Below are 23,441 nucleotides of genomic sequence, written 5' to 3' on the forward strand. Positions count from 1 at the left end.
GGTCACAAGATGGAATCCACACAAAGGCTGTGTAGCGACAGTGCCAATATCACATTCCCACAAAATATTGTCTTCACTTTTTCCATAGCGGCTACAGTATGAAACATTGGAGCCAGCCAGCCACTCCTCACTGAGAAGTCTGATTTGGGTTTCTCCATTGCCCTATGTTAATATTTCAAATCAATCACAGTCAACGGCAGCCCATACGATAAAGCGCTGATGGTGCCAGTCCCTGACAAATGATGTACAGCCTGCTGTCTCCAGGAGCAGATTGGATTTTCAGGCCTGCTGATTTGCTGAGAGATTGTGCCTGAGACCCCCACAATCCATCCCCCTGGTCCTCTTTGTAAGGAGGCATTGAGTTTTTTTTAAGCACCAGATTCATTGTTGCATTTAAAAAATAATGCCTGAAAAGCCCATGACGTAACGCAGGAACATGGGGAGAAAGAAAACATAGCCTTGCTCTACTTGGTCCTTAAAGAGCGAAGTGTAAAATGACAGCACCTTTAGAAACCTAAAGCCCAAATCAACAAACTAATTGTTTTTTTATGTTGAATTTTTCTTTTTTCACATCGGCTTACAGGGAACAGCACCTCACAACACAAAGTCGGGTTAATCCTGCATTGTCACAACAATTTGCCGTTTGGGTCCAGCTGAAAAGGAGTGCGCCGCGGCATGAGGGTCAGACATCCAGCCAGTCAGGAGACTCCTAGGCAGAGCTACTTCCTCCCTCCTCTATCAATGTTTCACACCGTAAATCAAGGAGCATCCGTAAAGGACAACTAACCAAAACGTGATGCATTTTTGTGGAATCCAATTCCCACAATTCCAACAACAAAAACAACTGGATTTATACCGCTCTACTTATCTCTAGTGCTTAGCTTCCTTTCAGAGAAAAACACCCGTTGGGATTAACTGTCTTTATTCCTCGTGTAAATATCAGTGTGTAATGATAATCACTTTCTTTAAAGCCAAAAGAAGTAATACAATTAAGCCATTTTTTATATGTATGTTCAAAATGGAAACAAATGAAGTCTGGATAGATTTGTTCTGGTACTGGTTTGAACAGAATCATGTACAGTATGCCAACCATACCCATCCCCGACTCCCAGTCCCTCACTACATCCCCGACTCCCAGTCCCTCACTACATCCCCGACTCCCAGTCCCTCACTACATCCCTGACTCCCAGTCCCCGACTCCCAGTTCCTCACTACAGTCGTGGCCAAAAGTTTTGAGATTGACACAAATATGAATTTTCACAAAGTCTGCTGCCTCAGTGTCTTTAGATATTTTTGGCAGATGTTACTATGGAATACTGAAGTATAATTACAAGCATTTCTCAAGTGTCAAAAGCTTTTATTGGCAATTACATGAAGTTGATGCAAAGAGTCAATATTTGCAGTGTTGACCCTTCTTTTTCAAGACCTCCGCAATCCGCCCTGGCATGCTGTCAATTAACTTCTGGGCCACATCCTGACTGATGGCAACCCATTCTTGCATAATCAATGCTTGGAGTTTGTCAGAATTTGTGGGTTTTTGTTTGTCCACCCACCTCTTGAGGATTGACCACAAGTTCTCAATGGGATTAAGGTCTGGGGAGTTTCTGGCCATGGACCAAAAATATCGATGTTTTGTTCCCCGAGCCACTTAGTTATCACTTTTGCCTTATGGCAAGGTGCTCCATCATGCTGGAAAAGGCATTGTTTGTCACCAAAATGTTCCTGGATGGTTGGGAGAAGTTGCTCTTGGAGGATGTGTTGGTACCATTCTTTATTCATGGCTGTGTTCTTAGGCAAAATTGTGAGTGAGCAAACTTCCTTGGCTGAGAAGCAACCCCACACATGAATGGTCTCAGTCTTTACTGTTGGCATGACACAGGACTGATGGTAGCGCTCACCTTGTCTTCTCCGGACAAGCTTTTTTCCGGATGCCCCAAACAACCGGAAAGGGGATTCAGACAAAATGACTTTACCCCAGTCCTCAGCAGTCCAATCCCTGTACCTTTTGCAGAATATCAGTCTGTCCCTGATGTTTTTCCTGGAGAGAAGTGGCTTCTTTGCTGCCAATCTTGACACCAGGCCATCCTCCAAAAGTCTTCGCCTCACTGTGCGTGCAGATGCACTCACACCTGCCTGCTGCCATTCCTGAGCAAGCTCTGTACTGGTGGTGCCCCGATCCCGCAGCTGAATCAACTTTAGGAGACGGTTCTGGCGCTTGCTGGACTTTCTTGGGTGCCCTGAAGCCTTCTTCACAACAATTGAACCGCTCTCCTTGAAGTTCTTGATGATTTGATAAATGGTTGATTTGGGTGCAATCTTACTGGCAGCAATATCCTTGCCTGTGAAGCCCTTTTTGTGCAAAGCAATGATGATGGCACGTGTTTCCTTGCAGGTAACCATGGTTGACAGAGGAAGAACAATGATTCCAAGCACGACCCTCCTTTTGAAGCTTCCAGTCTGTTATTCGAACTCAAACAGCATATCACTTTTTTGCTTTGCACAAAAAGTGATCTCCAGCCTTGTCCTCATCAACACTCACACCTTTGTTAACGAGAGAATCACTGACATGATGTCAGCTGGTCCTTTTGTGGCAGGGCTGAAATGCAGTAGTAATGTTTTTTGGGAATTCAGTTCATTTGCATGGCAAAGAGGGACTTGCAATTCATCTGATCACTCTTCATAACATTCTGGAGTATATGCAAATTGCCATCATACAAACTGAGGCAGCAGACTGAAAATTTATATTTGTGTCATTCTCAAAACATTTGGCCACGACTGTACATCTCATTTGTAATTTAAGAGTTTCCCCTGAAAATCTCAAGCACCAGTGGTATAGTGGTAGATGTGTGGACATAAGATTGCTAATTCATCTCAAATTGGGAGCTTCCCTTGAGAGCTTTGGTGAACTGCAGAGGTCAAAATCTATGGAGCACAACAAGCTGAACCAACAGTCCTGGATGAAGGCTTTACCAAGGCAAAAACAACCAATATAAATCCAATATATACTTTATACGATCTCATTTCAAATACAGGTCCATTTCCAAATACAATCATTCTTAAATTTGACTGAATTAAAAACAAACAGCGAAATAAACACTAGTGCTTATGCTTTAGTACATTTGTCACAGTCAAACAACAGTGTTTGCCATGAGACCAACACACAACCTTTCAAGATAATCACATTAAACCCTTCATGTTGTTGTAAGATGAAAAAACGGATCAGAGGTACACATAGGGAATAATACCCGGTCGTGCACTACTTCAATGTTTTTCTTTTGTCCAAGGACTATCTATAGAACATAACCAAAATATTATTTACAAAGGAAAAAATCACATACACTATCGTTCAAAAGTTTGGGGTCACTTAAATGTCCTTGTTTTTGAAAGAAAAGCATATTTTTTGTCCATTAAAATAACATCAAATTGATCAGAAATACAGTGTAGACATTGTTAATGTTGTAAATGACTATTGTAGCTGGAAACGGCAGATTATTTGGGGAATATCTACATAGGACCATCATCAGCAACCATGACTCCTGTGTTCCAATGGCACAACGTGTTAGCTAATCCATTTTTATCATTTTAAAAAGGCTAATTGATCATTACAAAACCCCTTTGCAATTATGTTAGCACAGCTGAAAACTGTTGTTCTGATTAAAGAAGCAATAAAACTGGCCTTCTTTAGACTAGTTGAGTATCTGGAGCATTAGCATTTGTGGGTTTGATTACAGGCTCAAAATGGCCAGAAACAAAGACCTTTCTTCTGAAACTCGTCAGTCTATTCTTGTTCTGAGAAATGAAGGCTATTCCATGCGAGAAATTGCCAAGAAACTGAAGATCTCGTACAACACTGTGTACTACTCCCTTCACAGAACAGAACAAACTGGCTCTAACCAGAATAGAAAGAGGAGTTGGAGGCCCCGGTGCACAACTGAGCAAGAGGACAAGTACATTAGAGTGTCTAGTTTAATGAACAGACGCCTCACAAGTCCTCAACTGGCAGCTTCATTAAATAGTACCTCCAAAACACCAGTCTCAAAGTCAACAGTGAAGAGGCGACTCCGGGATGCTGGCCTTCTAGGCAGAGTTGCAAAGAAAAAGCCATATCTCAGACTGGCCAATAAAAAGAAAAGATTAAGAAGGGCAAAAGAACACAGACACTGGACGGAGTAACTCTGCCTAGAAGGCCAGCATCCCGGAAACTTGGATTAGGTAACACAACGGAGTGATGGATGCTGATAATGGGCCTCTGTACACCTATGTAGATATTCCATAAAAAAATCGGCCGTTTCCAGCTACAATAGTTATTTACAACATTAACAATGTCTACACTGTATTTCTGATCAATTTGATGTTATTTTAATGGACAAAAAAAGGTGCTTTTCTTTCAAAAACGAGGACATTTCTATGTGACCCCAAACTTTTGAACGGTAGCGTAAGTCTGGATTTGTCCTGGGATAACGTACTTGATAAGACCTGTCGGTAGATTGGATTTCTGTGAATACATGATACATTGTCTCTATAATCCAATGCAATGTTGCTTAGTTCTTTGGGCGCTGCTCTCTGCTAGTATGATGACTGTGGTCAGTGTTGCCGGGTGACGGGGGTGTTACTTGAGGTTGAGGTGGCGAGAGTGAGTGTGGACAGCTTCTACAAAGGCACCCACATTCTCTGGGTCCATGTCAGGGTACAGCCCGTGGCCCAGGTTGGCTATGTACCCTCTGGTCCCAAAACCTTCCAGCATCTTCTTCACTATCTCTGATATACGCTCCTGCAGAGACGGAGACAAATGAGCATCACTTTTGAAAGTGTGCCTTATAAGTAAGAGCAGCGGTTTTGGGGTTAGCAAGTGCCTGGCTCAAGAACACAACGGTTGCTGGGTCATGTGCTTGTACTGTACAGTACCTTTGTACTCAAACATCTCTCTGTACCATGTGTTTTCTATTGTCAATATTATAGATTTATTTTTTAAATAATATAATCATTTTCGGAATGGTCAAACGTTTTCAGTGTAAACTTAAAAGACTAAAACCAGATATGAAGTATGTAGAAAGGATAATGGACGTATATATTTTTAAATAAGATAATCTTTGAGAACTAACAATCACCCAAACAAAACTAGAGTCAGGGAGAATCAAGAATTAAAAAAAATGATGCATTTAGAAGTATTTTTGTCATGGGGCCCCCATTGATTTTGAGTCAGTCATATAGCGTAAGAACACATCATTAGTCATGGCAAGATGTGTATAATTGCAGGAAATTTGCTTTAAAACTGTAAAATGTTATCTTCGCCCCATGGCAAAATGTGTAAAATTGCAGGAAATTAGCTTTAAAACAGCAAAAAGTTTGTCTCTGCGGCAAAGAGGAGGGCCCTTAAATGTTCAGTTGGCGACTGCACCATTGGCCACGCCCACCACCTAAGCCCCATTTTGATCAAGAAAAAACCCAGTGCTTACCTTGGGGGCATAGAGTGCACAGGGGTCCATGTTCCCCTGGAGACTAACCTTTCCTCCCGTCCGCTCTCTGAAATCACAGAGACAATAGGCTCATCAAGAAGAGTTCATTTACAAGGAGTTCAGTGGACAAAGCCAGGCATCCCCATTTTTATTGTTGACAGAATAAACTTTTATAAGAGTGAATCCAATACAATTTAAACTCATGACACAAAACGTCTTTTGCAAACTTTGGCTCGGCCATTGACTGTCGAGGAAGCTAACTCTGGGAATTATTCATAATCATCAATTGCTTTCTGTGAAAAGGGTTCATGTCCATTACCGTGCTGAGCGTGGATCGATGGTCCAATCCAAACCAACAACCTCATAGTGGGACTGAGAGAGGTCCTCCAGACCATAGTGGCCGTCCTTGGCAAACACAATCTGGAACAGAACATACAGGACACGGGGGGGGGGGTTACAGAATGGTCCAGGGAACTTAAAAGACACACCAATGAAAAACTAAATTAGAAAACAATTGGGAAATATTTAATTATGAGCAGTGATGTACAGGTAAAAAAAGACTTCAGGTCAGCATGAAAAAAAAGGGTAACTGTTTCAATGCGTTTTTTCGGCAAAAAGTGGGTTAACTGTTGGGCAAGAAAAAGTTGGGTGAACTGTGTTAACTTGCATTTACCCGCCACTACATTGCTGATTATGAGACCTATGACATGCTATATAATGATTCAAGGCATAATGAAAAAAACTCAAATGTATTTCGGATTATTCAAGATGACGTCTGTAGAGAAAAATCTTTGACAGTTTAGTTCCATCTACTGGTGAAATATCACATCACACTGGTCAACACATCTCACTGCAATAACGGCAAGCCTTTTATAAGGACAATGTAGGAGATGATAAACAAAAGCTTGTCTTGAAAATCTAGTGACATAAAATCCACAAAAAGGAGGTCTGTGTTGTGTGAATGACAGTCTGTGTGGGCTCACCATGGGGACATCCTGGCCTGACTCCTTCAGCTGGTCTTTGACCTTACGGGCGATGTCTCGGAGGTAGGGCAGGGAGAACTCCTGGAACTCCACTGGGCCCAGACAGCCAGCATGGGACTCAAACACCTGCAAGGCCTGGGGAAACACAGGGATTGGGGATGTATCTGCATAGCACTACAGTGAGTGTACAAAACATTAGGAACACCTGCTCTTTCCATGACACAAACTGACCAGGTGAATCCAGGTGAAAGCCATGATCCCTTATTGATGTCACTTGTTAAATCCACTTCAATCAGTGTAGATGAAGAGGAGGAGACAGGTCAAAGAAGGATTTTTAAGCCTTGAGACAACAGACATGGATTGTGTGCCATTCCGGGGGTGAATGGGCAAGACAAAAGATTTGACTGCCTTTGAACGGGGTATGGTAGTAGTTGCCAGGCGCACCGGTTTGAGTGTGTTAAAAAAAACAGCGCAGCTGGGTTTTTCACACTCAACAGCTTCCTGTGTGTATCAGGAATGGTCTACCACCCAAAGGACATCCAGCCAACTTGACAACTGTGGGAGGCATTGGAGTCAACATGGGCCAGCATCCCTGTGGAACGCTTTCAACAACTTGTAGAGTCCATGCCCTGACGAACTGAGGCTGGGGGGTTCAACGCAATAGGAAGGTGTTCATAATGTTTGGTACACTCAGTGTATGTCTTTTGTATAATGTGCCTATGGCAGGAGCCCTATAAGAGACCTACATGAATAAAAGCAACATTCTATCAGTTCCTAGATATTGAGCTATCAAATAATTCATGGTCGTCTGGCAAGTGTAACATCTTCTCCTTGTCCAATTAAGTGCTGTAAATAAAATTATCTACCCTCTATTCACCTGATAATTTTCCCATGTGCAAGAACTCTGAGCTAGCAGTGCATCTGAGGATAAGCTGTAGTAAGATACAGCTGGAACTCAATCTCCCATGATGCCTTGCTTACCTGTGCCCCAGCAGCCACCTGTCCCAGCAGGTACTCTACGATGACATCAGTCAGCATCTTTAGCAGCTTGTGGCTGGCCTCAGGGTGGCGATACAGCCAGCGCTTAGCCTTGGAGTGGGTTGTTGAGCCTCCCCCCTCAATCATATAGGCCATTAGGGTCCACTACAGGGGAAAACAGATGATGATATGGGCCACTTTACCGAAGCCACTAGTCTAAGAACACCAAAATACAACACGTTCTTTTCTTCTGACTATTGAAGCAACCAATGGATTCTTTATTGAAAAGTATTGTCTCTCTCTGTGTGTGTGTATGCCAGCCATCTCACCGGGGCACCAGTGAAGCCGATCAGAGGGACCTTGCCATCCAGTTTGTGGCGTGTCAATGTGATGGCCTTGAAGACATAGCCCAGCTCCTTGTTGACGTCCACCTTGGGCTGCAGGAGCAGCAGGTCTTCTGGCTCCTTTAGGGGCTCTGGGAACGTAGGGCCCTTTCCTGCCACCATCTGGACATCCATACCCATGGCCTGGTAGCAGGAACACATACACCCAGACATTCAATGGGCAGTTCCATTCCTCATACTGTATCTGAGTTATGTGCTTCCTCCTCTCCACATACTACACAAAGAGATGACCTTCTTACTGTACCTCAGAAGGTCATCTCTTTGTCTAGTATGTAGAGAGGAGGAAGAACACTTGTAATTGAAGTGAGTAAAGTAATGGCAAATAAAATGATTTGTCAGATGAGGACTACTCTTACCTGTGGGATAACCAGGATATCTGAGAAGATGATGGCAGCATCAAATGGGAAACGTCTCAATGGCTGTGAGAAGACAAAAAAATAAATAGGTGAATGTTATCAATCAAGGCTAAGATGTTTTGTAGATAGTTTTATACCTGTACTGCTTAGCTACCTGGAGAGTGAGTTCGCAGCAGGCTGCAGGTGACCGACACGTTTCAAAGAAGTCCTTCCCAGCTCTGAACTCACGGAACTCTACAAACAGACATGTCAATACCAGCAACTCATTAGAAGATGGATGGGTCCATTCAAACAATAACAACCTACTCATATTTGATTTAGCCTGGTGCTTGTTAATGTTAGTCTCTTATGTCAGTGAAGTGAATATGAGGGTGTAGTGAGGCCCACCTGGCAGGTAGCGTCCAGCCTGTCTCATACACCACACAGGCACATGATTGGTCTCCTGGCCTTGGCATGCACGGAGGAATGTATCATTCTTCAACTTAGGGAAGTCTTTGGGGCTAAAAAACAAAATATCATGTCAAAGATGGAATGAGACATAGTCAAAGCAATGTAAACAGAACATGAAGTTTTCCCCCTCCCAACCCACCCATTCACTCAAACAGGTAGATTGGTAGGTACAGACACATTTAGTTAGTAATATTCTTCACCACTTTAACAATGAAGTCATATTCTTAGAGGCAAGGCCTACTCCTCCCCTTATCCTAGTTATCGTGTTGGCCACCCACTATAGAGTGCTGTAGGAGCATGTGATCGAAAAAGATAAGTCTCCCCCTCTCTGTTATCAGCTGCACATTGTGAAACGGTTGAATGAAATGATGCAGGTTCTCTCTTTCTCATGCAACTTCATAGTGACACTGTCACAAATGCTTTATGTACCAAGCCTAACCCCTGACAATACTTCAATGTGACATGCTGCAAGTCTTCATCGTGTTCCTTTAGTGACTGAGGCAAAGTTGCCTGGACCAGTTAGCTGTTAATGGTGGGTAGCTAATTAGGTAGCTTCTTAGCACACAATTAAAAAAAGAACTAGCTAGCTACAATCAAGCATGAGAAGAACACAAACAACACTACATGTACTTGAATGTCGACGTAATAGATAGATAGCCAATGGTTCAGTGTTTTGTAACGCTACGAATAAAATGTATATTATTCTATACAAGCTAAATGGTAAGCTAGCTAGTCGGCTAACAATTGCTTGCTTTAGAGTAGCTAGATATACAGAATATACGTACAGTATTAGATCGTCATTTTCCATGATGGGACAGATGATACAATGGTTGAGAAAGTGTAGAAATGATGTTTACTTGTCCTAGATGTCAGTGGCACAATGCTGTCTGCTTCTTAACTGTCATCCAGAATGTTGTACAACTAAAATGATGTCACACCCCTCGGCTACAGGGCGCGGCCATCTTTAGAAAGTCACGTGACTACTGTGGTTACGTTTCAACTTTTTGCCTCGCGATCCCCGAATCTTGTATGTTGCGCACTGTGATATGGGTAGTTGTCGTTTATAACATCTTTTGATTGATATTTTTCATGTTTTGTAAGTCAATTCACTGACTCAAATGATCTGATATTAAATCAGATCTCACATCGCATGGAGAAGTGAATTAATTGAAAAGCGCTAGTACAAAAAGAGGACATGGAACGCCACTTGTCTTGTCTGAAGATAAATACTTATATTTCTGGCATAGATCGTATATAATATAACTTTCTAGTGCTGATGAAATTTTTCAAATGACTTATTATAGGCCCAAATTATGAAATATCTGCAAATAAGTATTTTTATTGATACAGATCATTTGCATTTATTCAGGTTAATACAATCACAAACACGTGATGTCACACATCAATATCTCATTGCAAAAAAAACTAAAATACAACAAATATACATGAAATAAATCATTAGTCTCATTATTTCCGTAATTCAGAAAATAACCCAAAAGATCAGCTGCTAAAATAAATCAATGTACCTTGAAATACAAAGAAAAATAGGAATGTAATAGATGAAAAGGTAAGCATCTGTACTGGTAAAATGTATGATTGAATTCAACATGGCAAACAGATATGGCTAAAGTGATAATAAATATGTGGTAGAATGTCTATTTTGTGCTGTTCAATGTGATAATTATTCTACAGGTTTGATCAGAGTCAGTCAACAGTAAGCCATTTGTTATTCGATCATTATCCGTGAAATGCTGAAATGCACAAGCAGGTCTATACTTCAATATGAAGTTGAATTCATAGATTAATCTTTAGCTTGCCTAACAAATAAACAAGCAGTCAACTTGTCCGACAATATCTCTACTTCCGCTGAATAGCTGGTATTGTTGCTGGTGGATTGACTATTTCATAATGAAACTAGCACATTGGCAGATGTATGCACATTGGCAGATGTATGTGCATTCCAAATGACACTTTATCCACTACATAGTGCACTACTTTTGGCCAGAGCCCTATTGGGACTCAAACATTGACTTCCTATGGCTGCTGTTGGTACTGGCCCTCTGTGGCGGTGTAAAAGTCATCTAGGACACTCTGGATGTAGTCAAATGTAGGCCTGTCATCTGGCTTGCTCTTCCAACAGCTGGTCATGATGTCATAGAGCTCGTTGGGACAGTTCTCAGGACGGGGCATTCTATAACCTCTCTGCACTGAAGTCATCACCTCACCATTACTCATCCCTTGAAAAGGAAAAAGGGAACAGAAAGAAGCAGATACTCTGAAATGCAGGTCGACCCAAATTTACCAATTCTTATTTCTGTGGGGAAAATGGTTGATCAATAGAGGAAAAAATACAAATAAAGTCAGCAGATATTTGGTATTTGCTGATGCATCACAATAAATACCATCAAACCAAATACAGGGTCCTTCTCTGGAGAAAATCCCTCAATGATCTCATGCAATATCTGTCATTAACCAGCAGACACCTATTATTCCGTTCATTCAAGCTCTATATTTGGCAGCATATCGTGGAGAAATCAGGCTTGAGTAGCTAGTCTTAAATATGAAAGTATTGTGTGTGTTTATGTGTATAAGGTTACATGCAATTACCTGGGTAAGGTATTTTTCCATAGGTAATGATTTCATACAGGAGGACTCCAAAGGACCACATGTCTGATTTGATAGTGAAGGAGCCATAGTTGATGGCCTCTGGTGCTGTCCACTTGATGGGAAACTTTGCACCTGTAATGGGCAAACACTCACATATTCAGAGGACGGAATAGTTTGACACTTATCTGCCTAACCAACGAACCAAGGTAAAATTATATACACTAGTACATGTTTGGACTGCTGACAGAAGCATTCTTGTACAAACCAATATGCAATGATAACCAGTTTGCTTCTAGCATGTTTACATTGCTGAAATGTACCTCTACTTCCTCATTGGCATAACAAAAAACAAACACACCATGCAAAGCCTAATCCAAGTCCCTTAGATAAACATCAACATCATGTCCCTCAGCGGTACTGGTCTCTACAGATACAATCTTACAAAATATATACAATTACACTACTGTAATAACTCTAGAGAGCAACAGGGAATTTCTTTGACACTAGACAAATCTAGAGAGCAACAGGGAATTTCTTTGACACTAGACAAATCTTTTTGAGAAAAGCTCATGATGCATGATTAATCAGTTATGAACATTATCACATGAATCACACATATGTATAACAGTATGGCCAAGGTACAGTATTAATACTGTACTAACTAATTCTAGCATGCACAGATGCTCACCCTCTCTGGCTGTGTACTGGTCATCTTCTATAACTCTAGCAAGGCCAAAGTCAGCTATTTTACACAGCAAACTCTCAGAAACCAGGACATTGGCTGTTCTCAGGTCACGGTGGATGTAGTTCTTCTTCTCAATGTACGCCATTCCCTCTGCAATCTGAAAAATGATGAAAGTTCCCCTCGGGGATTAATAAAGTACCTAAAGTACCTATCTCTCTGAAATGAAACTCAATTCAGCATTCGACCCAAATCAGTAAACCTTTCCGACTCTGACTTGTGTCGTTTGGTTCGCATAAAACAGTACTGAAAATGCTTAATAATTAGATTTCTCTTCTGACAAAAATTCAGTATGGCAAATGTGCAATGCTGCACAACATGCACCACATGACCAAAAGTCTTTGGACACCTGCTCGTCGAACATCTCATTCCCCGTTCTGCCAGTCACATTCTGTTAAAGTTCCTCAAAGCACACACATCCCTGGGTCGCTCCTCTTTTCAGTTCGCTGTAGCTAGTGACTGGAATGAGCTGCAACAAACACTCAAACTGGACCGTTTTATCTCAATCTCTTCATTCAAAGACTCAATCATGGACACTCTTACTGACTGTTGTGGCTGCTTCGCGTGATGTATTGTTATCTCTACCTTCTTGCCATTTGTGCTGTTGTCTCTGCCCAATAATGTTTCTACCATGTTTTGTGCTGCTACCATGTTCTGCTGCTGCCATGTTGTGTTGCTACCATGCTGTGTTTTCATGTGTTGCTGCCATGCTATGTTGTTGTCTTAGGTCTCTCTTTATGTAGTGTTGTGGTGTCTCTCTTGTCGTGATGTGTGTTTTGTCCTATGTTTTTATTTATTTTTATTTTTTAATCCCTGTCCCGCGCAAGAGGCTTTTTGCCTTTTGGTAGACCACCATTGTAAATAATAATTTGTTCTTAACTGACTTGCCTAGTTGAATAATGGTCAAATATTTGTTACATTTTTTTCTATAACATTCTCCACTCTAGATGTTGGAACATTTCTGCGGGGACTTGCTTCCATTTAGCCATAAGAGCATTAGTGAGGTCGGGCACTGATGTTGGGCGATTAGGCCTGGCTCGCAGTCAGCATTCCAAATCATCCCAAAGGTGTTCGATGGGGTTGAGATCAGGGCTCTGTGCAGGCCAGTCATGTTCTTCCACACCGATCTCAACAAAACATTTCTGTATGGACCTCGCTTTGCGCATGTCTGCATTGTCATGCTGAAACAGGAATGGATCTTCCCCAAACTGTTGCCACAAGGTTTAAAGCACAAAATTGTCTAGAATGTCATTGTATGCTGTATCATTAAGATTCCCCTTCACTGGAACTAAGGGGCCTAGCCCAAACCATGAAAAACAGCCCCAGACCATTATTTCTCCTCCACCAAACTTTACAGTTGGCACTATGCATTTGGGGAGGTAGCGTTCTCATGGCATCCGCCAAACTCAGATTCGTTCAGAATCTGCCAGATGGTGAAGCGTGATTCAGCACTCCAGAGAACACATTTCCACTGATCCAGAGTCCAATAGCGGTGAGCTATACACCACACCAGCCGACGCTAGGCATTGCATATGTTGATCTTAGGCTTGTGTGCAGCTGCTCGGCCATGGAAACCTATTTCATGAAGCTCCCGATGAACAGTTCTTGTGCTGACGTTGCTTCCAGTGGCAGTTTGGAACTCGGTAGTGAGTGTTGCAACCGAGGACAGGTGATTTTTACGCGCTACAAACTTCAGCACTCGGTGGTGCCGTTCCGTGAGCTTGTGTGGCCTACCACTTCGCGGCTGAGCCGTTGTTGCTCCTAGACGTTTCCACTTCGCAATAACAGCACTTACAGTTGACCGGGGCAGCTCTAGCAGGGCAGAATTTTGATGAACTGACTTGTTGGAAAGGTGGCATCCTATGACGGTGCCATGTTGAAAGTCTCTGAGCTCTTCAGTAAGGCCATTCTACTGCCAATTTGTGTCTATGGAGATTGCTTGGCCGTGTGCTCGATTTTATACACCTGTCAGCAACTGGTGTGGCTGAAATAGCCAAATCCAGTCATTTGAAGGGGTGTCCACATACTGTTGTATACATAGTGTTGTTAATGTTTATATTTTACCTCTTGGTAGAATTGAATTAGCTACCAACCATTTCACTTGGTTATTACTCAATAGGTTTAAGTGAGCTGGCTGAGTCCATTCTGGGAAAGGGTTGATCTGGTAATTAGACAATTGTTTCATTTCCCCAACTGCATCCTCTTTCACTTTGTCTAACACGTTGTGCAACTGTGGCTAGATGCAGTTTTCCCAAGCCAGAACTGACCACACCTCTCAGTCAATCCACAAAGACCTGATTAAAGTTCATTAGGAATTTCTATTGAACTAATTAGTATCTCAGTGTGCTGACCTACATGGAATGTGGTATTTTCCTTTCAAAATGTGTGACCTTTTTTTTAGGTAGTTTACTTCTTTGGGGAGGCATGTTATCAATGGTACCTTATGAATCATCATTTTGTGTATTGACTGTTTGGTTGAATCACATTTCTTATACTTCCATGAGACGCATACTTTAATGGTCGTGTGTGAGGCACCATTGGATGGTCTTCACTTGTCACTTCTATGTTCTTAGTTTGTTGCAACTCATTTGGAAAGTGCATCACAACATAGTATTTAGTTGGTATTCCTCTTTCTGGTTTACCAATGGAAAAACTGACATCAGCATCTATTTCTTCAGTGGAAATGTCTGTAAAATTGAGCAATAATCTTAATCCTTGTGACATATAGAGATGTAAGAAGAACATGCATTACCTGTGCAGAGAAATCGATGAGCTTAGGTAGCTGAACTTTGCAGCCTACCTCACTTTTTAGAAAATCTAAGAGGCTACCTAAAAAAGGGAAGAAACAAAATGGAGGAATAGTAACATCAAATGGTGTGTATTGATGAAAACATGTCGGCAGAATTATTAGGAATTGGATTTGAAGTGTGTGTTACCGTTGGACATGTACTCTGTGATGATGTAGATAGGCTCGACCTTGGTGACGACGGCGTAGAGGCGCACCAGTCTGTCGTGTTGCAGGGTCTTCATCAGGTTAGCCTCCTCCATGAAGGCCTCAGCTGACATGGTGCCTGGCTTCAGCGTCTTCACTGCCACCTTGGTCGTGTTGTTGTAGAACGCTGTAACAAGGAGGGATTTACACAGTATGAAGTTTATAAAAATGTCTTCTGACCTCTAGGGCTACCTACTGTATTTTTTTGTATTTTTATTTGGATGACATTTTGATTGGAAGATTTCACATAAACAGGTGACAGTGATTGCATGCAGTTTCACACGATTAAGCAACAAGGGAACAAATGGCAGTAACATAGAGTAGTGAAGCGTAGTTCATACTCAATAAATAGAACGAAGGAATTAAGCTGTAACAGTTCAGAAAAAAACTGTTTGTTTGAGAGAGCTAAAAGTAGACAGCAGGAGCCTTGAGACAGATACATTTTCATGTTTCAGCTTCACTGCCCTCTGAACAAACATCAACTGTAAGACGCCTCAGGGGAATGATGATAGAACTGCTAGAGAGACCATTGATTCAAAACAATAACTCTAAGTGTACGTCCCAAATGCAGCATATTCCCAATATAGTGTATTACTTTTGACCAGGGCCCATAGCGCTTTGGTCAAAAGTAGTGCACTATGTAGGAAATAGGGTGCTATTTGGGATGCACATAATAAAATACAAGCTAGGGAGTTTCTCTGTATATATTACTGATTAACAAGTGGAGTTTCGGTACAAGTTTGAGCATTTTGAACCCTCCGTCCAGAATAGCATTTCTATATCACATAAGTCTCCAACAATTTTATTGTTTCCACCGTGCTAGCTGAACACGCCCTGAACTTCATCCTAATCTAAGCCTGTTAATTCCTCGTTTTCATAGAGAAGAGGGGACTAAACTCTCAAGAGACATAACAAATGCATGGAGGTGAATGAGAGGAAACTGGACTGTCGACGGCTCCATCTGGCTGGCTCACTGTGCCATAGGAAAAGCCCTTAAAGCCAATGAGTTCAGAGAAAACAAAGGAAACATCTTGAGCGCCGTACAGGAGCCCCACAGTCCATTTGGATATTTGCAAAGATGACAACTTCCTGCAATTCATCAAGGCTGAGGTGCGGGAAGGGAGGACTTGAATAATAACAAAATCCAATGCAAATTCGAAGTCAGACATACTCACATTTCCTCTACAGATGCCTCTGATAACAGCGCCAACAGTTCCTTGTACCACCCCCACCCCTCCACTCTCTAAGGCTGCTCACAATCTCATAGAGACAGTAGGATCAACATTTGACTGTCTGTCTGTTTCAGCAGCCCTACCCCTGATACAATTACACCACATTAAAGTGATACTATTCAAAAACAATGGAGAATTCTGACCAAAGGTCTGCCATGACTCATGCATCCACTTACATTACAATAAAGATGACTTACTAATTTGGGATATCTGATAATCACCACTATGTTCTTGGTGAAATGACACACAGTCACATACTGTACAACAGTGGTTCCTAACCAGGGGTACTAGGACCCCTTGGGGTACTTGGCCTATCTACAGGAGGTACTTAGGAAGACTCATGAGACCATAGGCCTACTGATAAAATGTACATGAGGGGGTACTTCAGGGGTACTCCAGGCAGAGCAAAATTCAGCTGGTGGTACAGTAACCAAAAAAGGTTGGGAACCACTGCTGTACACTCACACACACATACACAACACACTCCTCCAACAGACAGGGAGCATCTTTCGTTGACTCACCCATCCACACTTCACCAAATTGTCCTGCTCCTAGTTTCTTCACCATCTTGATGGACTCCTTGGAGATCTCCCAGGCATCTTTGTCCCATGGCTTCTGAGCTTTGGGTTTATCACACGGCTTCTCCAGCTTTCGACAGAGACCATCCGATTGTTCTGACAAGCACACAACAGACCAATGTTGAGACATAGCAGAGTGACATTACTATATTCATTAGACAAGATATTCTTTATTTACTTTAGTGAACAGAGAAGTTGAACGTTTACATTTGAAAGAGGCCAAGAAAAGTTCAAGGTCATAAATGGTCAAAATGAAGAGTAACCAAGCAAGACGTTTAAGTTTGTGCAATATTACAGGTGGGCTCAAATACAGTGGTACTCACTGTGATAATGTTTTATCATGCTGCCAATATCAGGGAAAGTGATTTTAGGAGAGATGTAGAAGCCTCCATTATCCAGCATGCGGATCTTATAATGTTTCACAGCGTCCATCCCTTGGGCATCCACATCTCTGATAGACATGGAATAACTTCCTGATGAAGAGAAAAAACGATCAGAATTATACTCATATATTCAGACATCAAAATACAATAGAGTGATTCATGGACCATCTATCTTCATTAAAAATACTTAGTTTCTCCAGTGGGTCCTTACCCTTTGATGTCTCGCTCTCACGAATGAGGTAAGATCCTGCTTTGTTTGCAGGCGCCAAAAGTTGTCTCTCTGCGTCCTTCCTTGTAATTTCCTTAAAAAACCATCTACACAGAACAGAAAAACAATATTATAGTGACACAAATTAGAAATCCAATCTTCCCCTGAAATGAACGAAAAATAACAGATACAGAATGTGCATCTATTAACAGTAAATAGAAAACCTTGTTGGCTCTGAGAGAAATGTGTAAAAGTAATTGTGATGACGACACTCACTCCTCTGTCTCCATGGTATTGGCCTCGGCAACATAATTGGAGGGTATGAACCCTTCTTTCTTAGAGGTCAGAGACTTAGCCTTCCACCATTCACCATGCCTGAAAACAGTTTTGATTCATATGATGTCAATAAAGGGGCACAACAAGAATATACCTATTCAATGATGACACTATTATCTTTTTATAAAATGCTTGAACAAACAATATTCCTCTTAGTCCTACATTGGATTGGTTTATGTATGAAATCCAACACACTCAAATATGGAAAACAGGCACTTACTCTTCAAGAACCTTAAGCCTTTCCCCTTTCTTGAATCCCAAATCGTCTTTGTGTTTTGCATCATATTGGTATAGTGCAATAACTATTTTACCAGACTCAGATTGCTCTGTATGAGATAAGAGGGACAGTGGGAACATTTGTCTGCAATCAAATAGTATTGGAATAATGCACTGCAAAATGCACTGCAGAAGAAATGGAACCACCATACAATATTTGCTCTGCATCAAATATTACTGTAATAATGTGCAGTAAAGAGATACAACAAGCATACCTTCCATTTTCATGAATACCTGACCAGGCAGGAGACCTCCAGGAGGTGAGTTACTCTGTATCAAGAGATGATTTCAAATCACTACACTGAACAGTAGTTTTTCAAATGTTGTTATGGTTTTACTGTGCTAATCTATGAACAGTAGTTTGGATCAAAGTTTGATCTAAAGTGAACAGATGAAACAGATAGAGAGAAAGAGAGGGAGAGAGTGTGTGAGAGAGAGAAAGAGAGAGAGAGTGTATGAGAGAGAGAGAGAGAGAGAGAGAGAGAGAGAGTGAGAGAGAGAGGGGGGAGAGAGAGAGAGAGAGAGAGAGAGAGAGAGAGAGGGGGGGAGAGAGAGAGTGTGAGAGAGAGAGAGAGAGAGAGAGTGTGTGAGAGAGAGAGAGAGAGTGTGTGAGAGAGAGAGAGAGAGAGAGAGAGAGAGAGAGAGAGAGAGAGGGGGGAGAGAGAGAGAGGGCTGGAAATTGGCATTTGTGCTATTGGGTCCATTTAAATAAAACATTGATAATTTGGTTACTTTTTCCATTTTCAAAGATTCATTAATAACGCACTTGAACCATTTGTGTCAATTGTTTCCAGGTCAGGGATTTAAAAAAAAAATGTATCACTACAAAATAAATAGTGTTTCCTCTGACAGTACTACTTACTGTAGCATTTGGTTTACTGGAGGTGGGATCTCTCACATATACAGTTTGGTCAGGACGTACTGGCCGTTGGTTCTTGCCATCAAGCACACCTCCATTCAGACCGTCATTTAGCTTGGATTTTTTACAACCCATGTTGTCTGTTGGGAAAGACACAGTAGTCAACTTTAATGTATTGACCTCGTCTTTTCCATTGGTTAAAAACACAGATGGGCACATAGAATTTTGAGCAAAGCTTGCTATTCATCATTTCAATATTCCAACAAAATGGCCATGAAGGAATGAGTGGCGAGAAACGTAACCCAGATGATTATCAAGACACTAATATCAAACATAGATAAACATTGACAGTGTGGCTGTGTGTGTGTGTGTGTGTGTGTGTGTGTGTGTGTGTGTGTGTGTGTGTGTGTGTGTGTGTGTGTGTGTGTGTGTGTGTGTGTGTGTGTGTGTGTGTGTGTGTGTGTGTGTGTGTGTGTGTGTGTGTGTGTGTGACCTACTGTACACACGGCCACTGTTCATAAACACAAATGACTTGTTAATACATACAGTAGATGAGAAGTCCTGATAAATGTAATGGCTTGGGTCTATGTCATAATGACAGTGCACAACAGAGTTGATAATTAATCAAAGTGCACTGATCAGGATTCAACTACACTATAAATATAGACCTATTTATTTGCCTTAACATTAACAGCACTACAACCTAACACAGATCAAACCTCACTCGCTACTTTATCGTTTATATATTCACAAACATTAACAGTGTTTGTGAATTGTCAATAATTAACTTGTTTATTTTAAGTCCTTCTGATTTGTTAGGCTTGGAAATGAAAAAGGGTTTCATATTCAGACCAAGTACACATATCGAGAAAAGAAAAAAAAAAAACATTTATGAAGTGTATGCATTCACTACTTTAAGTCACTCTGGATAAGAGCGTCTGCTAAATGACTAAAATTTTTAATTTAAAAAATGTATCTGAGCAACAAGCCTGTATGAACTAACTATGGATATTTGAGTTAGGCTCTTTCTGTCTCAAAAGCTGGTATCAGTTAGACATGATATCTCAGGGAAGTTGAGGTCTTTACTGTACTACACTGCAACACCACTTGATTCAGCGGGGATTGAAAATGAAGTTACATCTCAAAATAGAAGAGAGTGGGTTTTTATATATATACAACCAGCAGTGGTTGTAAATCAGTATCTTTCTCTTTCTCTCTCACACACACACACACACACACACACACACACACACACACACACACACACACACACACACACACACACACACACACACACACACACACACACACACACACACACACACACACACACACACACACACACACATGCGTGGAGTTTAGAGCAGCAGTGGTTGAGTATAACAACAAAACTGTGAAGGTAACAATCTTAGATCTGTACATGTTTTGCTATGTACAGTACATTAATACCATAGACATACGATACAAGCCGCGGTTTGCTATCTACCGGCAGGAAACAGGGTTGTACAGCTGGTTCACTGATACCAGGGGCAACACATGATTTCCTGTGTCAAAACACATTTACTCACTCCAATGACACTCCAATGCTCAGTGTCCAGGAGAATTCTCCAATGATTTCAGTTATAAGTTACAGATATCATCTTATATCAAGAGCTACAAAATAATATAATTAACACAATAGGCCTATCGTTTGATCTTAAACCAGTGTGTCCCTAAAACTGAGGGAGAGAAAACATTGATTTGTTATTAACTATTCCAGTTAAAATTAGAATTGATTTTATCAGAGTGTGAGGTATTTTTCTTCCTTTACTGCTTCCTCAAACATTGGATTCCTATAAAAATATTGATCAGTTTTTCTTTCTGGCCAACTAACAGCTTAAAGGCACACCATTCATTTGTCCTAGTCTTGTATTTAATTTAACCCAAATGGAAACCAGATCAGAAACTATGCTGAACAAAAATATAAATGCAACATGCAACAATTTCACAGATTTGACTGAGTTACAGTTCATATATCTAATCTATAGATTTCACATGACTCGGCAAGGGCACAGCCATGGGTGGGCCTGGGAGGGCATAGGCCCATCCACTTGGGAGCCAATCAGAATGAGTTTTTCCCCACAAAAGAGCTTTATTACAGACAGAAATACTCCTCAGCACCCCCTTAGACTATGCCGCAGGTGAAGAAGCCGGATGTGGAGGTCCTGGGCTGGCGTGGTTACACGTGGTCTGGGTTGAGAGAAATAAGCTTTTTGTGCATGTGGAACATTTCTAGGATATTTTATTTTAGCTCATGAAACATGGGACCAACAGTTTACATGTTGCATTTATATAATGGACATCTGATTGTGAACCATAGCATTTGGTTGTACTAATGCACTGTTGTTGGATGATATGGACAATGCATTAGACCATTAAGCAAGATATCTGTGATAAGAAGAACGCATTGAACTCCTCTAGTGCTTTCTATCAAATGCTGAAAAACAACCCCGACCCTGTTGGGTCCTTTGGGTCTCAGGCTCTGGCTGTCACAAGTGTTGAGGCTGATCTTGCTTGGTTATTTATATGACAGCCAGGAAACGGCTGCAGACAGCTTAGAAGAAGACAAATACAGAGGCTGTGTGCTACTGCGGCTTCTGTACACTTCCTCATTTGACCAGCCACTGTCTTTTGTCAGACAAGCGAAAAACCCTCTCTGCATAACGCATGCATTTCTGTCTGGTGTTATTTAGGTCAAGGAATATTCCATTTTCTTTAGGAGTTAAGTTGGTTAAACAATGCAGAAAATGCAATTCCATTTAATAATGTTGAATACATAAAACTACACTTAGACCATGCCTCATACACTTTAGAGGGCACAGCCCATGTGGGCGTGCACACGACAGGAATGTCCATCACACCATTGTGAAGTGTGAGCGGGATGGTGATAGGAACCTATTGCATAGAAGTCTCCCTCGGAAGACTTGTTGTCTCGCACAATGTATCAACGCTACTAGCATCAGGTTTACGAGACTAGCTGCATAGTGCAGTCTACAGTTGAAATTATTTATTTAAAACACATCATTTGAGGTAATAACATGTCCACTCTTAAAACATCCCAAATTGAAAACATAGGCTACGCCAAGTTTGTGCACACACCAATTTCTTTAGACAAAAGTTTCAGAACAATTTAAACTTGCGCACTAAACTATGTGGATCGTATCACGAGTTTTTTAAAGAGAAAATGTGGACTATTTTGCCAAATAAACTGGCTAGCCTAATGTCTATAAAAATGAAGACATGCTTGATTAAAAAAACTGCGGATAACTTTAAAAACAGTTAGGCTATAGAATAGAGGTGCAATGCCATAATATAGGCTAGCCTTACCTGTCGAATGTCACTAGTTATCGATGCGTTTTAGCCAAATAAAGAAAAATTGTTGTAATCCGCTACTTTCGTATGTCTTGCTCTTCATTGGAGCCGAGAATGGACTGTCATAGACTTACATTCACCGAACAGAATGAGGAACTTCATATGTTAAATAGTCGGGATTTTTTTTTTTACTGTAACTTCCTGGTACAATGTTCATTCGTCTAAAGTATTTGCATAATAGCGCACAACTGAACACATTGGAAAGTCCAACACCTTCAAACATCATGCTAATTACACAGGTAATTTGAGGTCAAAGTCATATATTTACTACATACCTTTTACCTTACACTGTGTTATTTGTTTTATAAAGTCAGAGGCACTACAATTTATGAAGTGGACAGAGGGGACATTGTGGAATTACTGCCTGTGTGTTGTTATTAGTGAGAAGTAGGGTGATGAAGAGTCAGCCAAAACAAGATTCTTATTTCAAAAAAGATACTAGAAATAAGGATGTGTCTCGTGCAATTCTGCAGGGGCCAATATTTTTTTAAAGCAAAAAAATAGACAAAAAAAACAACAATCTAGTGACATCATAAGACATACTGTATAATATAATAGCCGTCTGTATAACATTATAGTGTGATATGTGATTGTTATTGTCTGTTTAGATACGCATGCACTCTTCTTCGGTAGGCAGGCCCAGCCCACTGGGCACACACTGGTTGAATCAACGTTCTTTCCACGTCATTTCAATTAAATTACGTTGAACCAACGTGGACTAGATGTTGAATTGACGTCTATGCCCAGTGGGCGGCTTCGGTGTCAGTGTGACAGAGATATCCTAATAGCTATCAACACATCAGCTCAACTGAAGCAGAATCAATAGGGCTTAACTGTTGGCCAGGCTGCAAACAGCAGGCCTGGTCACTGCTGTGCTGCAGGGTGCCTGCCCAGCAGGTGCTGAGCTCACTAAGAGAGAGAGAGCCGCATATGTGGACCCAAGCATCACTGAGGCCAACTTCAGCAGGTCCTCACTCAGCTGACTGTCTATTTGCTGAAGCCTGATGACCATGTCATATTTTCCAAGCACTGACTATGCTGATAAATACTTTGAGGGAAAATGTACTTGATACAATTTTTATGTGTTGCCTCATCTAGCTATCTTAAGATGAATGCACTAATTGTAAATGGCTCTGGATAAGAGTGTCTGCTAAATGACTAAAATCTATATCCAGTGTGTAGCTAACATG

General features: G+C 41.2%; 2 protein-coding genes across 2 annotated transcripts; both read right to left on the reverse strand.

Moving 5' to 3' along the window:
- Positions 1-2,990: 2,990 nt before the first annotated feature.
- On the reverse strand, positions 2,991-9,603 carry LOC106569255 (uroporphyrinogen decarboxylase). Its single transcript, XM_014140441.3, has 10 exons — positions 9,413-9,603; positions 8,565-8,677; positions 8,332-8,411; positions 8,178-8,240; positions 7,747-7,944; positions 7,421-7,582; positions 6,440-6,574; positions 5,776-5,876; positions 5,457-5,523; positions 2,991-4,771 (listed from the first exon to the last, which is right to left on the reverse strand). The coding sequence occupies exons 1-10, from the start codon at positions 9,433-9,435 to the stop codon at positions 4,610-4,612; spliced, it is 1,104 nt and encodes a 367-aa protein (XP_013995916.1). The 5' UTR covers positions 9,436-9,603; the 3' UTR covers positions 2,991-4,609.
- Positions 9,604-9,946: 343 nt separating this feature from the next.
- lyn (LYN proto-oncogene, Src family tyrosine kinase) lies at positions 9,947-22,417 on the reverse strand. The gene is made up of 13 exons (XM_014140440.3): positions 22,207-22,417; positions 18,844-18,980; positions 18,197-18,251; positions 17,926-18,031; positions 17,646-17,744; positions 17,373-17,476; positions 17,102-17,251; positions 16,722-16,874; positions 14,913-15,095; positions 14,729-14,805; positions 11,923-12,076; positions 11,235-11,366; positions 9,947-10,864 (listed from the first exon to the last, which is right to left on the reverse strand). Exons 2-13 carry the CDS (start codon positions 18,973-18,975, stop codon positions 10,662-10,664), a joined length of 1,548 nt encoding a protein of 515 aa, XP_013995915.1. The 5' UTR covers positions 18,976-18,980; positions 22,207-22,417; the 3' UTR covers positions 9,947-10,661.
- Between the last annotated feature and the right edge of the window lie 1,024 nt (positions 22,418-23,441).

This window comes from Salmo salar, chromosome 14 (assembly GCF_965601325.2).
Source record: "Salmo salar chromosome 14, fSalSal1, whole genome shotgun sequence".
In the NCBI taxonomy this organism is placed as follows: Eukaryota; Metazoa; Chordata; class Actinopteri; order Salmoniformes; family Salmonidae; genus Salmo; species Salmo salar.

What these genes read in the sequence shown, in the direction of transcription:
- lyn (XM_014140440.3), bottom strand. Translation starts at nt 18,975, where the DNA reads ATGGGTTGTAAAAAATCCAAGCTAAATGACGGTCTGAATGGAGGTGTG. An exon ending in CCAGTAAACCAAATGCTACA is followed by an intron (nt 18,252 to 18,843) that starts GTAAGTAGTACT and finishes CTCTTGATACAG; the next exon opens with AGTAACTCACCTCCTGGAGG. An exon ending in CATGATAAAACATTATCACA is followed by an intron (nt 16,875 to 17,101) that starts GTGAGTACCACT and finishes TGTGCTTGTCAG; the next exon opens with AACAATCGGATGGTCTCTGT.
- LOC106569255 (XM_014140441.3), bottom strand. Translation starts at nt 9,435, where the DNA reads ATGGAAAATGACGATCTAATACT. An exon ending in GAAAATGACGATCTAATACT is followed by an intron (nt 8,678 to 9,412) that starts GTACGTATATTC and finishes TTTGTTTTTTAG; the next exon opens with CCCCAAAGACTTCCCTAAGT. An exon ending in ATATCCTGGTTATCCCACAG is followed by an intron (nt 7,945 to 8,177) that starts GTAAGAGTAGTC and finishes TCCTGCTACCAG; the next exon opens with GCCATGGGTATGGATGTCCA.